Source organism: Miscanthus floridulus, chromosome 5 (assembly GCF_019320115.1).
Source record: "Miscanthus floridulus cultivar M001 chromosome 5, ASM1932011v1, whole genome shotgun sequence".
Classification (NCBI taxonomy): Eukaryota; Viridiplantae; Streptophyta; class Magnoliopsida; order Poales; family Poaceae; genus Miscanthus; species Miscanthus floridulus.
This window is the reverse complement of record NC_089584.1, coordinates 43,611,284-43,628,544: the sequence shown is the minus strand read 5'-3', so window position 1 is coordinate 43,628,544 and position 17,261 is coordinate 43,611,284. Positions and strand designations below refer to the sequence as shown.

Genomic DNA, 17,261 nt, shown 5'->3' with positions numbered 1-17,261 from the left:
CTTTCGTTATGAACAATGCAGCTTGGACCAAACAAATGCATGCCATCCCGTGTATAGCGACTGGTCCGCCGGCGCGTCGCGATCTTGCTGTTAAACACTACATGGGCAGGCACAGGGATAACGCTCCCTGACGCCAACCCCCAACAGAACCACTAACCAGGCCAGTAGGTGTCAACGTGCGTCTAGCTAGTTAGCTCCATGTAGCAGTCCGGTGACCTAATGATTCCTTTAATTGTACAGTTCGCTGCCTTAAGTTTGGTTGTGCCAAGATTGAAAAGAAGATGACACGTTTGGTTGGTTGGCTGCTGGTTGGTAGCTCGGTACACAGATAGATGCCTCACCAGATCAATGCTCTTTTTCGTTTAGCGTTTTGAAACGCTTGCAGAGCCTTCACGTCAAAGCAAGTAAACAGGGTAGGTTGTCTCAAAAAGGAACAAAAAAAAAAAAGAATGATGATAGTACTAATCAGTTAGTTATGTGGTTGTACTACTGGATGGTGTCAGGTGTGGGGACGTGTCAAGCAGAAAACAAAGCTAAGAGTCCGTAATGCGGGAATTTCATAAGTTGTACAAGAATTGTATAGGAATCGATTTCACTGAAAAAACATAGGATTTGAAATAATCCTACTCTTAAACAGGGCCATATGATATTGGGGCATTTTAACAGAGGATATTGGCCATGTTCGACAGGACTTATTGCTGCTACGGCTGATTTGTATGGTTGATTTGTTATGAGAGAAAAATACTATTCCTATAGCTGAAAAGTAAGACTGATTCTGGCTGATAAGCTCAAGTGAATAGGGCAATGTCAGGTGTATCGATACAGATCCAAACGGATACTTTGGGTCAAGAAATAGTCGGGCACTAATATAATACTATATATTTTCATATCAAATATGTAACTTTAAATATTCTAATTCATATTTAATATTGGGCATATATTCAAATTCAAATACAAGCAGATATGAAAGTACATTAAATATCTGGAATTGAGATACAGATCCAAACGGATAATTTGGGTCAAGAAATAATTGGATACTACTAATATAATACTATATTTCCGTTTCAAATGTGTAACCTTAAATATTCGAATTCAGATTTAATATTGGGCATTGAATATTCAAATTAAAATACAGGCGGATATGAAAGGACATTAAATACCTGGCACGGGCAGAACATGCCACATTTCATCCATGGATCTGACGTACTCAGGATCTGACCTGGGTGGTAGAAACTTGAGGCGGAGGGGTATATGTAATCTGAAGACTGTGAAGTGGTCACCCATGCTGGTTTTTCAATTCATCAGATCCAACTGACCAGTGGCGGAGCCAGGATGAGCACCTCAGGGGGGGCTAATCAATAGAGATTTAGAACAAATGTCGAAGATTAACGATGAAATCACGTTTTTTCTACAGTAATATCAAGGCAAAATCACTCTCCCGGGGGGGGCTGCAGCCCCCCCCCAGCCCCCCCCTGGATCCGCCAATGCAACTGACCCAGTGACGGAGCTACAGCAAAATCAAGGGAGTGCGTTAGTCTTATGGGTTTATAGAATTTTATAGTGTAAGTGTATATATATGATGAAAAATTAAACATAACCACTATTTTTCTGATTTTTTGTGAATGCGGCCGCACCCCCTACCATGACTATGGACCCGCCCCTGAACTGACCCACCGAATCCACATCTATCTGCCCAATGGTGAAGAGATCCATAGGCCATAGCGCACGTTTTACTTCGTCGTTGTACTATCAAAGAGGGCAAACAACGTGTGACCACAAACTTCTATTATATATACTCTAGTCCTGGATCGCTCGGATTAACCTATTTGAACGTGCATGGTGAGAAAGTTCATTCAGGATGGAACAACTCGTTCTCTTTATATAGTTTCTAAAAGAGTAAAGTGCACCAGCGATCCTTGAACTTGTTCGGTTGTGTCATCCCGGTCCTTAAACTCGTAAATCGACCGTTCAGGTCCTCAAACTTGTTTATCTATGTCATTCCGGTCCTTAAACTCTTAAATCGCTCATTTAGATCCTCAAACTTGTTCGACTGTATCATCTATGTCTACAAACATGCAAATCACCCGTTTAAATCCTCAAACTTATTTAGTTGTATCATCCCGGTCCATAAATATTGTAAACTTGTGAATTTAATATATATTTATAAAACTATCCAACAATTATAAATCTAATTTTGTTAGACTCCTAGTAACATGTACTTTAAATTAGAATAAAAGAAACCACCATATACTTTTTATTTTTAACTCTATAGTTCAATAACTAAATAGGCACTACATTTTTAGTATTTATAAAATATAAGTGACTATTTAGTCATTTAACTACAGAGTTAAGAATAGAAAATACATGGTGATTTCTTTTATAATTTAAAGTACAAGTTACAAGGAGTCTAACAAAATTAGATTTATAATTTTTAGATAATTCTATAAATATATATTAAATTTATAAGTTTACAATATATTTACAACATTTATGAATCGAGATGACACAACCGAACAAATTTAAGAACCTAAACGAATGATTTGCATGTTTAGCGACCTAGATGATACAGTCAAACAAGTTTGAAGACCTAAGCAAATGATTTGTGAGTTTAAAAACCGAGATGACACAGATGAACAAGTTTAAAGATCTGAACGGTCAAATTGTGAGTTTAGGGACCGAGATGACATAGTCAAGACCGCTAGTGGACTTTACTCGAAATTGCAAATGACTTGTAAAAAAGGCTCAACAGAAAAGTGGTTTCCCCGATTACAAGTATATGATCGGCATTATCTAAGGCTTGAATAACTGTACATAGTGCTATCGTACAACAATTGGATCGAAAAGCTACACGCCCAGCTTTGGCGTCAACACTTGAAGCAAGTATAATGTCAAAACTCAATAGGTATCAAAACTGTCAGATTCCTTTTCATCGGCAAAATTACCCGAGGGGAAACCAGCAGCTATTTCCACTCTTGACATGCTCAAATTTGTCAGTGCTCATTTCTCGACCCCTAAGGCTAAGCTAATCTGCCGTTTACACTCTCTTTCTAATTATGTTCTTGCGTGGCTCCTTTCTGATTGGTGCCATCCCCGAACCCAGAGAAGTCATCCCTACAGCGCTCTGGTACAAGTCATTTAACCTGTACAGATCAAAACATTACAGAAAATAGTTACTAACCCATAGTTACCAAAGGTTGCACCATGAGATTCGCTGTAAGATAGCAGCAAACCTTGGCATACTGATCACCAGTGCGACCACAGAAACTCCAACAACAAGCGGAAAAACTGGTGCTGGGGTCAGTTCCTTCATCATACAAAAAAAAACTATATGATCTCCTAAACAGACAAAAATACAATTAAATTTGACTCACTAACATATTTACGTTCCAGTACACTTGACACTTTATTCGGGTGTTCAGGCATTAGACCAAATCAGTAGGAATGAGTAGTGAATTGATCCATTTACCCCACCAGTCCCCAGCAAAATTCCAATCCCCGCATAACTAAACAAGAGTTCAGGTAAATTATATTATATGTTTCTACCTCATTTGTAAATTTAGGATGCAAAGAGAAAGATAGCTTGCAGCATTATCTGTTCTTGCATTATAGAGCACATAAGATATCTCAGTGCTGTATAAACGAGGACATCAATATTTAATACCCCTCATGTTCAGGATAACTACTGATTTCATCTCTTCAAGTTTGAGAATGCAAAATTACAATGTCAAGAGAACACTAATGCTCATGCAACTTTTGTGGATAAGTTACCTGCTTTTGATGACGCTCTTCAGTTTTATATTTGAGGGGGCCAACATGAATTTGGGGTTCCTTTTCCAGATCTACTTCAACTAACTCTGATTCAAACCTATGTGTATGTGATGGAAGGCCAGATCGAAGCTGAACAAGATGCTTGCCCCTGGGCAAATCTCGCACTTCAAAGTAGTACGAAAGAGGAACAGGAAGTACAGATTCTACTCTAGAAGGGTCTGCTGCTGATCTGATTTCAACAGAGAGATGTGGCTGTAATGTATCAATGCCATCTCCTTCCACATGACCACTCAAGATTGTTACTTCCGGGCGTTCAAAAACCACAAAATCAATACCAGTTATGTCTTCACGACCAACCTAGAAATGCAAATGCTGTTAAGCATAAACAATAAAAGGAGCACAAGAAGTTCCTCATTCATAACTGAGAATATGATATGCTGCAAGCAGAACGTGCAATGAATGCTTGTGTTAGACTTACATTAACAGACAAATATTCAGGTGAAGCACGCTCAACTGCTGCAAACCGAAGATTATCTTTTGCAACCACTCTTATAGAGTAAGTTGATCCAGGCACAAGTCCTCTAAGACGAAACCTACCAAAAGAATCTGTGGTAGCTTCCTCATAAAAACCTGTGGATTCAGATCTTGCTTCAACAAAAACACCCTCCTTTGGGTGGCCAGTTAATAGTGTTACAGAACCCATGGCACTACATTGAAATATCATCAGAGTTAGTATCGTAAGATTGGCCAGCGACCACAATTAAGACTTAGTAATGCATATTCACAGCAATAGTTTTCAAGCACCAGCATGGACCTTATCCTAACTGACCACTAAGAGCTTTGTGTGCACATGATGTGGGAACCATACAACAAAACTATTAAATAACAGGATGGGTTAAGCAAGGTATCCATAATTCAACATTATCAGTCAGACACTAACGTGGGTGTAGTAACCTTTGTTGGGTAGCTAGAACTGATCCTCCTATGAATCCATAAATGGTGGAATATAGTAATAAATACAGAGATTATAATTTAAAGAATGTCTCATTGTGGAGTTAAGGACACGAACTTTCTGCAAGCTGCTACTGTGTTTCTTTGCATTCAAAGCAAGACATAAGAGAATAAATAGACAGTGAACCAAACCTGTAAGCCACTCTAGTTGCACGAAATTCAGCCTCCCTAGACTCTCCAGAATTAAGATCAATAGCTACTGCTGACGGATTGAATTTATATTCCTACAGCAGAAATATCAAACCATTAGCAGCTCTCCAGAAAATTGAATATAATTCTACAACTTAAGTTACTTTTCAAAGACTTGATACACATTTTATGCTGAATCCTTGGATGCACTGATTTCGAATTTCTACAGCTGTGTCCAAATATGAACTGACTAAAAGTTTATGTGGTGACAGAATCTCCTAAGCTGAAACTCAACCCAAATCAGGGATATTTAGAAGAAATTGTAAATTTTGAAAACTCATACATTAAATATTATATATCTTAGAGACTTGATGGAAACTTCAGTCAGAAGAAAATCACATAAATAAAACTACATATAATAAACATGGAATGGCCACTGATAGGATAAATGTTGCAGATCCAAATTAACCATTTATGGCAAGTTCCTTTTGTGTTATTTAGCAGAAGAAACACAAAGAAGATTGACTGTGTTATCAATAAAAAAAGAAGATTGACTGAAAGAGCGCACAGAAAAACAAAGCACCTTTAGAAGTGGTCGGAGATAGAAACTTCCAGGAAACAAGTTGTCAAAGGTGAAAGTTCCACCAGAACTACTAATTGAGTTATTTCTGTACCCTTCCTCGCCACTCAAAGATAATAATACTGAAGGTAAAAGCTCTGAATTTTCACCATAAATCCGCACTGATATCTGACCAAGCTTCTGACAAGAAAAGGTGTATGGGCCAGTTTGCTTGAGATGGTAACCATCCTGCATGAAGGTGAAAAATGATATCAGATAGGATATTCAACAAAACACCACTTTTGCAATTACTGGTTAAAGGTTGAATTTTCAGTTTAATGCTGCAACTTATATTCAACAAAACACCACTTTTGCAATTACTGGTTAAAGGTTGAATTTTCAGTTTAATGCTGCAACTTTCTACTATGTACTAGGCCACATGTGTTCATGAAGCAGAGGCCGCAAGTTTATTTCCATTATCTAAAACAGAATGTAAAGACAGTGATGCTCTTGCACGAACAGTACACCGTTGTGTTGTACTACCTCCGTCTCAAAAAGGATGCAATTCTGGGTTTCGATTGAGTCAAACTTGCTCAATTTTTTACCAACTTTATAGAAAATATTATCAATATTTTTTACTCCAAATAGGTACACTATGAAAATATATTCCGTGCTTAACCCAATGGTACTTATTCAGTTTCATAAATGTTAGTACTTTTTGTATAAATGTTAGTAATATTTTTTACTCCAAATAGGTATGCTCAAAGTGTAATACAAACCTTTGAAGCTTCAACTTTATATGCTATGTCATCATACAAAGGACCTGCAAAAAATGATCCTTCAGAATCTGTCTTTGTCTCAGTTGCTACATCCCCTTTGTTCAGATGGGCGTAGTTGCTCTTTCCAGCTGCTAGAATCTTGATGTCAACATCAGAAGTTGCAGGTAACACTGATCCTTCAAGGTATAGACCAGTTTTTGCAGTGACTAGAGGAACGGTATCTTGGCATCCATTCATAGACACTGAATACTGCAGTTTAAATGATAAAATAATTAGAACAATGGTTTCAAATAAAAAGAAGTTTACTTATTGACTGTAACTCACCTGCTGTCTTGCTGGATAAAATAGGACCTTGTTCCTTCCAGTGCTGCAAATATGCAAATCATGTCAGTATAATAAATTCATTTACATGACTATTTGCTGATCAAAGAAAAGCAATCTTCAAAAAAGAACAAAATAAAGCAGTCTGCAATAAAGGTAAAACAAGGGTCCAAGGCAGAACAATTTTTTAGTTGCCAACAAAATTAGAGACAAATTCTGATTAAGGACAATAATAAAAAAGGATAATGGAACAGTACCTAGAATCATGGGGGACAAAGATGAAGTCCTCCCCAAGGTCAGCCCAAATAGAGTACTCAAAGGCAGTAAAGTCATTTTGGTTATCCTTTCCAAGAACAAGTGAAGTGGATATCTTTTCTATGAAACTGCCATCACTCTTCAAGACATCCACGACTATATCCTTGGAATCAATGTTTTCCTGAAGGGAGCTCATGTCCACATGGATTTCACCTTTTACAAGATACTTCTTTGCGCTGATATGAATCGGCTAAAAGATAAACTTTCAATGTTAGGGTGCCAAAAAGAACCTTGCAGGAATATATCTTGTAAAGTAGGGAAAAAAAAACTTACCACCGAATTAGCTGTATCAAACAAAACAGACGAACTCCCAAAGGAAATACATGGATTAGTTAAATGAATCTCATGTTGCCCTGAAGTTTCAACACAAATCCTTTGAGATCCTTTCTGTTCAAGAAGAAAAGAGGATTGTGTCAAATGAAGGTTCCATTGATAAAAAAGAATGTAGATTTCTCTAGTTGTGAGGTAGGACCTTTATCGACAAATCAAGTCTAGAAGAATCTGGCTGCTGAATATAAGCTTTAGTATCATGAGTTGAAACTAGCTCAATCCAGTAGCCTTTTTGTACAAACACAATGTCTCTCACATCATCAGTACCAACATCTATATTCAAGGTACTTTGGTCCCAGCACCAATCATCCTTAGCTGAGCCCTCAGGTAAAGAATTCTTCACCTAGAAGGAATATATTGAAAATAGTAAAGACTAGAAAGACACTCTACATGTAAAGAGTAATTTTTTTTACAGTGACTATCACACAAGATCTTACCTCTACACGATATTTTCCAGGAAATACTTTCTTGAACACAAAACTGACATTATCTTGCTCCAATGTAGTTGTCTTCTTTTCCTGCTCAACACCGCCAGCAAATCTAACAAGCGAGACCAGAATGTTCTGGTTGCATTGCTCTTTGCATGAGACTTTACCATGAACATTGACTTGTGACTGCCAACAAAGAGATATAATCCTCTCAGATATTATCTCAACCTAGAATGCATCTATCAAGCTTGAATGGAAGCTAACACAGTATTTCTAAGGAAAACATGGGGTAAAGTAATGCTCATGTCTACCTGAGAGAATTCCAGATCAAGCAACGGGCTATTTACATTGATGCTAATAGATCCTGGTGAAAACATAAGACTAGAAGAACGTTCGGAATCTACAGGTAATGCAGATAACTGGTATTCACCAGCAGGAACCTGCAGAGTGCAACAAAGAAAGCATAATTAGTAATAATGCCATCTAAGGCTTAAATCAAGATTCAGTATAGAAGCTATTAGCAGCGTATACTGGTTCATGCCAAGATAAGACCATAATTCACAAGGATATAAACAATTATTGAAACTGGAATTTTATATATTCATATATTCCTATCAACACAAGTCTTGACAGCCTGTCAGTGTGAGATACCCCTTGCTATTGTTAAATTAAACATAATAGCATGGAAGATAGGACCACTCTGAAAATTAAGATCACCACACAAGTTTAAATTGCAATACATAATGCATAACTTATATATTCATACAGAAAAGTTAGCCACGCTCAAAGGACTTACACATTACCAGGTAATAGTATAATATATTTTTTTGCAAGGAGGCAAAAAGAAGGGGGAGAACACATACCTCAAAGCAAAATTGTCCATTTTCACCCACTAATTTCCGCTGTGGCTTTACATTTTCTGGTCCATGTGTTAAAGTAACCTACCAATCCCATCACAATTGTAAGGATAGTTTTTGAAGTGATCTCAACAAAACAAAAGGAAGGATTAAGATAGTACCATTGCTTTTGAATTCGGAGTAACTGTTCGAACAATACCACATACATCATATCTAACTGATCTGATATCATCAATACTGGCCAAATTTGGTAAAATCTAATGGAAAAGAATGTATTTAGTTAAAACATGAAACCCGAGGCATTTGAGCTGTAGATCTAACTGAAGATAAGATTCCCCCAAGCAAACTTAATATTACCATAAAATTCTCCAAACGGTTGAACTTATAATGATCCTTCTCAGCAGTTATAGTATACTTCTTGGATGTAACCTACACAAGGGCAGCACAGATGACAATTTATTACAAATGAGGACCTGATACTAATGGGTTAGATTTAAGTGCTGCACTGAGCCGGTGCACAAACTATAAAACGGTTGAATTTGAGGGAGCAAGTGATGGTGAAAACACAATTATGAACCCTTCCCATTTGAATGGTGATGTGGACGCTTTCATCAGCAAGGCATATGCACGTCCCAAGGAGGGAGCGGTGTCCACAAGTGGCCAAAGCCTAGTTGTAAGCGTCAGTTTAGCTTCTCTCAGAATTAGTTCAGAGTCCATTTCAGATAGGAGAAGTAGCAGGTTGTAAGACAGGGAGTAGAGCTGCCTCTATATAGAGTATCGGCTGAGTCATTGTAATCAAGAAAGCAATAGACTCAATTCCACTTAATCAGGTTGCTCAGAGCCTCTGTTTGAGGTCGAGTACGCCTCCACCTGTTACCCCTTCCTACTTATAACAAGATCAGAGTGAAATGGTTTGGTGCATGAATCTGGTAGCTCACTTATTTTTACAGGTTAATAATCAGGTACTATGTTTGGTTTGTCTTCTACCACGTAATCCATTCTTTCCTCTCTCTTTTTTTTTGGCCTCATTGCTTTGTTTATTTCTGTAAATTGCAGAAAGAACTAATTTGTATATGGTACTTGTGCTTGAATAACAAAGAGGTAGCTAAGGGTCTGTTTGGTTGCTTGGACAAGCCTAAGCCTGCATAAGGGCTAATGCAGGCCAAGCCAAGCCAGGCTAATTGAATGCATTATGGTGGTGTTTGGTTGTGTTGCACAGGGCTCTTTGGACTAGGTTAGCCTATGATTGGTCGGTTGCATAAGGGGTTGGACTGCATTGATGCATGCAAAAGATTGTATTTGGTTGCTTGGATTGGACCACATGTGTTCACCAAGTTGAGCTTCATGGTGAGATTACCAACCTAGGAAGGCCCTTTTAAGTTTTAACTTTTATAACCATACTATCCATTCTCTCCTCAATCTCGGTGCACAAGTGCATCAGACTGATTTAGAATAGCTCACATGACAAAATCTGAATCCTTGAGCACTGACTGTAACCAAAGATTTTGAAGCCAATCAATACTCATGAAGTTCAGTACCAAGGTTTACGTCTACAGAAATACTCAAGAAGTCACGATGCCAAGGTTTCAGTTCACAAAAACAAGTTTCAACCAAGGGACAATTATAATCGTGTGTGTCGTAGACCAAAACAACAGATTTTTATGCTCAAAACTGAAACATGTTTATACAGTAGGGATCTCTTTGAAATTGCAATCAAGCTACGAGAAGTAACAATAAGCACACGAAACTATAACCAGAAGTAACAATCACAAAGTTACACTGTATGAAAATTCTTCCAATACATCGACTTCCTGACAAAGTTAAAAAAAACGTTAAGCGCTTAGCGAGCGGTGACCCGCCGCTTAGCGCTTCAGCGGGCTTAAGCGTTCTAAGCGTCGCTTAAGCGTTTACACACTAACTACAAATCAAGAGATTTAGTTGCATAAATGTGAGAGTTAATAGAAAAGGAAGAGCAGTACCATAACAGCCCACTCGGCCCATCAAGAGAGGAAGCCCACTAGCCCATCTAAACATTATAACACCCAACGATGCCCTAACAGGCAGCCACCACCGTTGGCAGTCCTCGCTCTCACAAGGCCGCGCCGCCGCTCCTCTGCTCCTCCACCTGCGCGCCGCCCCTCCTCTGCTCTCCTCCACCTGCGCGCCCCCGCTCTGCTCCTCCGCATGCGCGCCGCCGCACCTCTGCTCTCCTCCGCCTGTGCGCCACTCCTCCACCTGAGCAGCGCGAGCCGGCAGCTGCTGCTCCACCACAGCGACGCCCGCCTGCGACTCCCCACCGGGCACTGGCAGTGCCTGGTGCCCACCCGCGGCGCAGCAATTGCCGCTTGCACGCGCATCCGCACCTGCCCAAGTGCCGGCACCGCTTAGGGAGCGCTTATGCCCCAAAGTGAAGCATGTGGGCTATGGTGCATCATCAGGAGAGCGTATGCTAAATTGAGCAAAGGTGAGGGAGGTGACGTGAGGAGGACCCATGGCAGAGGTCATCGAGGACCAGCAAACCACTACTTGAGGTTCAACACCGCTGCCGTACTCACAGCTCGAACGAGATGGTCCCTTTGCACCATCTCTCGCACTACTAGGGTTACAATTCAGCAGCTACTGGAAGTGAATTGAGATGAGAATACTGAGGGAAGAGAACGTGACTAGGATGGACAATCAATTTGGTGTTCTGCGTCTCCAACAATGAATTGAACAACGGCGACAGAGGAGACACAGGGACCAAAAGAGAACGAGAGCAAGGGCGGAGCAATTTGGGAAGAGTGCCAATGTTGGCGAGAGTGAGCGAGGGCGACACAGGTGAGTGTATCAGAGATACCCTTGCGAATTGCTGCAAAAGCTGATGCAGGTGCGGCCCTTGCAGGTGCAGGGGCAGGGGCAGAAGCTGCACTGGCGCGGCCTGCATAGCCTAGTATGCCCACCACTTGTGTTTTTGTGGATGCAGCCCACATGATGCTTTAAGCAGCGTGCAAGCCTGTATAAGGCCCTATACAGGCAACCAAACACCAGAAGTTTGCAGCCCACTAGCCTGGATAGCCTCTAATGCAGGCAACCAATCAGACTCTAACGAAACATATATCAGGTATTACCTTACTTGTCTTGTCCTATTTCAATATGCAGTAGAATTTAGCTTATTAGTATCGCTCATAAGCATTAAAAATACAGACACTTCGATTTTGGGCATCTCAATTAATATCTATGCAAGACATAATATAAACTCGCAGCTTCTATATGAGACGTATGTTGACCCACTAAACTGAGTTCATAATTTTCTCTTCCCTTTTTGCAGTTAATTAATTATGTTACTTTTCACTGTCAAATATCAATAAGTAATGCTTAAATATTATCATCATCTTGCAAATTGCTAGATTGCACCACAAACACCATATTGAATAACAAAGAAACCAAGTCATAGAACGATTAGGGTAAGTTCATCATAACAAAAAAGAAAACAGTTGTGGGCATGAATGCACAAAGAGAAGGTGACATTAACATGAGAATGGACTTCAAAGATCAACATATATGATAGTTTTTATATGTCAAATAAAATCAGTCTAATACCTGATCAAGTCTGTAGTATCCGAGACTATCTGTTATGGCTCTCAACTGCCCATCAACTACAACATTGGCACTCTCCACACCAGCACCATAACCATCAATAACACGCCCTCCAACAGAAAACCCAGTAACCTAGTTAAATTTATACAAGAAATTCTTAAGAAGTTAGTAATCATGGACAATCCAGGAGGAAGACAAACAAAAATAGAGCATATGAATGAATATCAATCGGTTAAATCGGAAAAAAAAAAAGAGCCTACAACTGTCATACAATACAAACACTTATGCCCAGCCAACCTTGCGACAGCTTTGACTAATAGAATCATGTATACTTCTCTATTTGTATATCCATGTGTCATTTCTACTACCTTTTATTCTGAATGCATAAAGGCTTATCCAACAGGTGCTTAAATACAAATAATTTTTTCCTCGAATGAATAATAGATATTTATTTTTCATCATCCTGAGGCAAACTACTTTCACTGAAACTTCTATACCTGAAACTATAAGATGTGAATCAATTTCAGGCAGTACCTGGAATTTTTGGGGAATGGTCAAATGACTATGCTCAACAGAAACAGGAAGTAAAGATGGTGAAATATCAAAGACGGTGTTCTCCCCCTTGTAGTATGGCAACAGCTCATAGCTACCTGCATATAACAGAAAACAGTAAACAAGTAACGTCATATAGGGAGTTAGGGACCCAGAAAGAGCAGAACAGGATTCCCAATGAACAGGACCAAACAATTAAAGTGTTTACCATTGGTGCTGCATGAATACAAGGAATCAGTTTTGTGGTATATTTGGTAATTGGTTTGTTTAAAATAGCGGGCTATACGCATTTAGCGGTAGGGGTTCTCCTAAGGCTAAAACCAGGCTATACCGGGCTAAAAGAGCTAAATTCAACATGAGTACAAATAGCGGTACACTGTATAAAACAGCTATAGCTGGCTATTTGTTACTTTATAGTTAGATGAGCAGAGGTATTTAAAATGACACTTCATGTATTGATGCACTTTAAGACATCCAATGTACATGTGTCAATTGCCAACAGGAAATCCTGAACAACTTTCACGAAGAAATTTGACATAATGATTCCATTGCACTAAGGTGACATTTTATTAGTTCAATAAATTATCAACTTACCACAAGGTAGTGATCTAAACGTGAACTTCCCATCAGCACCAGATATTGCATGGCAAAGAGCACCTTCCCTGGGTGCATCACTGAAACCTTGTGGACAAGGGACCTCCGTTACATCAATTGAATACAAATATAGGTGGACTCCCACTATCGGATTTCCCTGGCAAAGAAAATGCATAGAATACGTTCAACATAAGAATTCATTTGCTAAACAATGCGGATCAAAATTTAAAACAGACATGCAATCATGTGGTTGTAGTGTTAGTTATTATCAATAAAAGAACCATTCAGCTTCCAACCTGTGCAACCACAGTGCCATAAATGTCATATCCAGATACAAAGAAGACATCATCTGCCACGACATTTCCAAATCGCAAGTCAACCTGTACATAATAAAATGTACTGTGTAAGACAATAAGATCATTGTAACAACATCCCATCCAATGGAAAGCATGCATGATCTTAACCTCTGGTGAGCCCCTCAACTCGATTTCATAATCAGGATGAGAAGCACGTAATCTGTAACCCCCTGGAAAAGGAGCATAAACATAAGGAGAAAACACAATGGCTTTGTGGGGGAAAACTGTTTTTTACAATATTAGTCTAAGGCCACTAATAATGCAGAGGCACATAACATGAAATCAAGAAATAATCAGAAAATAAATTATAACCCACTCAGCATTCTCATATTACTAAACCAATGGTCTGTGGTGATAAAGAGGCTGATGGGATGTGGTGGTCCAAGGTGCTGGACGTGGAGAGGGGAGACAGGACCACAAACAAGTTAGATGGTCCATGATTGTATGAGGTGCTGAGCATAGGGGGCATATTTTGGGCATTTGAAACCTGGCGAGCAGGTCATGAAAGGATTATCTCCCTACTTTCCAGTGGAAAAGTAAGAATTCAGTCAAATTCAAATCAAAGCAGATTCCAAATTTCACACTTTCAAAGTAACAAAAATGCTATTGCAAAATAAGTAAATTACTCATTCTCAGTATTTATGGTAGAATTTGTAAACAAAAATATCACATTAGTGGCTAAAAATGGAACCATATCATATATAACTTTTTTTTGTTAGGTAGAACTAGAACTACCTAACAACTGCATGTGACATATACATACCAATTTTACGTGTATAGTAAGGACACTAAGGAAAAACCTGGAATTATGTTTGTAAATGAATATTCTCCTGATGATGACGTCGAAGCAGATGCAATCAACTCATCAGAATCTGTCATCAGCTCAACTTTCACACCAGCAGGTCCTCCCCCTTTTGAGCAGCTCTTACCACCAACAGCTCCCACTACTTTACCGGATATCATAAACCTGCATGGTGTATGCAATTATGCATGCATTAACAGTTGAAGTTTCAATGTGATTCTTGTTCACACAAAAAATAAACTAAACAGCTAAAGGAACACACCCAGTGAATTGGAAATTTATATCCTCATTTCCATTGCACCCATTGTGATCAACGATGACAGGAACCTGAAGTGTTAGGTGAACATGTCATCCAACAAAAGAACAAATGCACTTAGTGCTTAGTAAAGACAAAGATAACAAGGGAAATGAAGGAAAGATTCAGTCAAGGAATTATTTTACAGTTTCGGGCTTCCATGACCATCCCTTGGGCCCCTTAACTCTGACCATGAACGAACCCTGTGGTGACAAAAGCGACAAGCATAAATATCAGAGATAAAATTTAATTTAGTGACAATGGGAGAGAATATCAAAATTATGATCTTAGCTACTTCCTCCAGTAAAAAAATAGGTGCTGTTTTGGATGTCATACAGTCACAGAATAACTATCTTGGCAATATTCATTAGGAGCTTACATACCTTGATCACTATAATTAGTATAAATATATACAAAATATATCAATGATGTAATAGTATGAAACTATTTTTTAAAGGAAGATCAGGCTATACTATTTCTAGAAGTTCAATTGAAATATTAAAAAGGATATTGATGATAAAAGCTTAAACAGGGCAACATGCTGACAGTAGACAAAACAAAACATGTTTTGTGACAGAAGGGTGTAGTGCCCTTTAACCCTTGCTCCTACTTGCAATAAAATTATATGTATATGTAAATAAAATGAGAACACATAAAAGACAATCCAGAACTAAAGCAAATAAAAAACACAAAGATACCTTATCATAGACTGGGATAAAATAGTAGCCATTAGGAGCACACTGTGTGCTTTCTTTAACCAAACCATCAACAGTGCAGAGCTCAACCTGATACAGAAAGTTAAGAGAGGAATCAGTTCGAGGTTTAGTGCAAATCATAAATAAACATAAAAGCATATGCACCAAGGCCCAAGCACAAGCATGATTAACGGAATATGCACAGACACAAATAGAGCAACCCTACAACAATAGTCAGGTCTTAAAAGTAATATTAATCTCTACAGACTAAAGTTTGCATATGTCACTATACGAGAGATGAAAATATCCATCTGCAGCATACTGCACACTCTTAGGAGTGAATAAAAAGGGGTCAACAACAGCCTGGTGAGACATACTGCATACACCTTTATAGGAGTGGAAAAAAATGGGTAATTCATTGCTTGGTGAGTATCAATTCTGATAGCACAGAGAAAATCATGGAGTACTTAACTAGTAGTAGTATAAACTCTTAAAGATAATTAATCAAGTGACTATGGAGTACACACCAACTATTAATCTTAAAGTGAACCTCAAGAAAATTACAGCAGACGTCAAATGAATTTCAAACATTTACAGCATTCTGACCATCATGAACCACCAAATACATGAAACTAACACAAAGTTCATCTGTTGCCTAATTGGATTTTGAGTCTGAGCATTCAAATCACCCCCGGCATGATTGGTGTCCAGCAATCACCAAAGTTACCAGAAACAAGAAATCACTATGTACAAGCATGGTTTCAGTCCTCAAAACACCAGCAGGGCAACATTTTGTGCCCTAATTGTAATTATAAATGGTCTGGATAGAATGTAGACTCGCTAAACCCAATCAGGTAAACCCGTATGACAGTGATCGGAATACCACGGAACAACAGGCAATCCGAAAGTAAGATAGTTGTTTGAGCAGCGGCGGCAACTCAGCATCATGCAACCAGAACGTGGTCAGCTCTCCATGAGGTCCAATTCAAGTGAACGACCTCAAGCAAGTGTATGTTTAGACTATCCGAATCAAGCATAAAAATACCAGCCAAAGCTCGATAGCCAAGGACAGCTAGCTGAGTGCAACTACAAAGCTTCAACTTCAAGTCTACGTGATGGGATAAGACAGTCCCAAGATATAAAAACTGACGAGGGCGGGAGTGGACGGCATACCGTGATGTCGGAGTAATCGAGCTTGGAATCCGACGCCTTCCTCGACTTGGCCAAGCCAGAGCTCGCCTGAAAACATCAAAAACACCAAGTCGCATCAGTGTAACAAGCCACACCTAACCAAAGTGAAACACACTGCACACGGAGATCGAGCAACATGAGGAACACCGACCTCGACGAAGCCGCCGCACCCGTGGATCTCGTCAGAGGCGGCAACGGCGGAGAAGAAGGCGAGCAGGAGGGAGAGGAGGATGGGGAGACGGCGGGGATCCATAGATAGATCGGATCTAGCGGAAGCGGAGCATGCCACCAGAGGAGACGACGACGAGATCGCGATTTGCCGGGGCGGTGTGTAATAGTGGTAGCAGTGGAGTTTGATTGATTTTGCTAGCACACGCTTGGACCGCTGTGGACCTATGCCCTGTGGTGTGGGAATGGGCTTTTTTTTTCTGGGGCAATGGGCTTTTTCTGGGGCTTGGGTGTAGTGTACATGTAGGCCATCGGGTTGGGCTGGGACAATGGGCTTGACAAAATGAAGCCATGCCCAGATGCCCCGACAACAATTTTCTTTCGGAAAAAGTCTTTTCATTTTTTATCCCATCAATTTTTACAGTGGTTCGATTTGCCTTGCTCATCTACAAAACGGTTTTTTTACCTTCCTCAATTTTTTTTGTTTTGCATCCTAGATGGGTTTGATGACGGTCCATCCTATATAGCGTTACGT

The 17,261-nt window shown here is 39.4% G+C and overlaps 1 protein-coding gene across 1 annotated transcript; it reads right to left on the bottom strand.

Annotated features, from left to right (window-relative positions):
- Positions 1 to 2,638: 2,638 nt before the first annotated feature.
- LOC136449886 (uncharacterized) lies at positions 2,639 to 16,904 on the bottom strand. Its single transcript, XM_066450117.1, has 27 exons — positions 16,710 to 16,904; positions 16,541 to 16,606; positions 15,371 to 15,457; positions 14,819 to 14,875; positions 14,640 to 14,704; positions 14,376 to 14,542; positions 13,684 to 13,745; positions 13,516 to 13,599; positions 13,220 to 13,376; positions 12,608 to 12,723; positions 12,077 to 12,205; positions 8,855 to 8,926; positions 8,659 to 8,754; positions 8,504 to 8,581; positions 7,952 to 8,080; positions 7,650 to 7,826; positions 7,355 to 7,555; positions 7,156 to 7,269; positions 6,825 to 7,072; positions 6,571 to 6,613; positions 6,247 to 6,495; positions 5,492 to 5,716; positions 4,912 to 5,003; positions 4,247 to 4,475; positions 3,769 to 4,125; positions 3,231 to 3,304; positions 2,639 to 3,140 (listed from the first exon to the last, which is right to left on the bottom strand). Exons 1-27 carry the CDS (start codon positions 16,809 to 16,811, stop codon positions 3,035 to 3,037), a joined length of 3,582 nt encoding a protein of 1,193 aa, XP_066306214.1. The 5' UTR covers positions 16,812 to 16,904; the 3' UTR covers positions 2,639 to 3,034.
- Positions 16,905 to 17,261: the final 357 nt, after the last annotated feature.

Excerpts from the sequence above, each read along its gene's own strand:
- LOC136449886 (XM_066450117.1), bottom strand. The coding sequence starts at position 16,811 with ATGGATCCCCGCCGTCTCCCCATCCTCCTCTCCCTCCTGCTCGCCTTC. Across the intron at positions 12,206-12,607 it reads CCATTCCCCAAAAATTCCAG|GTTACTGGGTTTTCTGTTGG; the intron begins GTACTGCCTGAA and ends AAATTTAACTAG. Across the intron at positions 6,496-6,570 it reads TTTATCCAGCAAGACAGCAG|TATTCAGTGTCTATGAATGG; the intron begins GTGAGTTACAGT and ends TTTAAACTGCAG.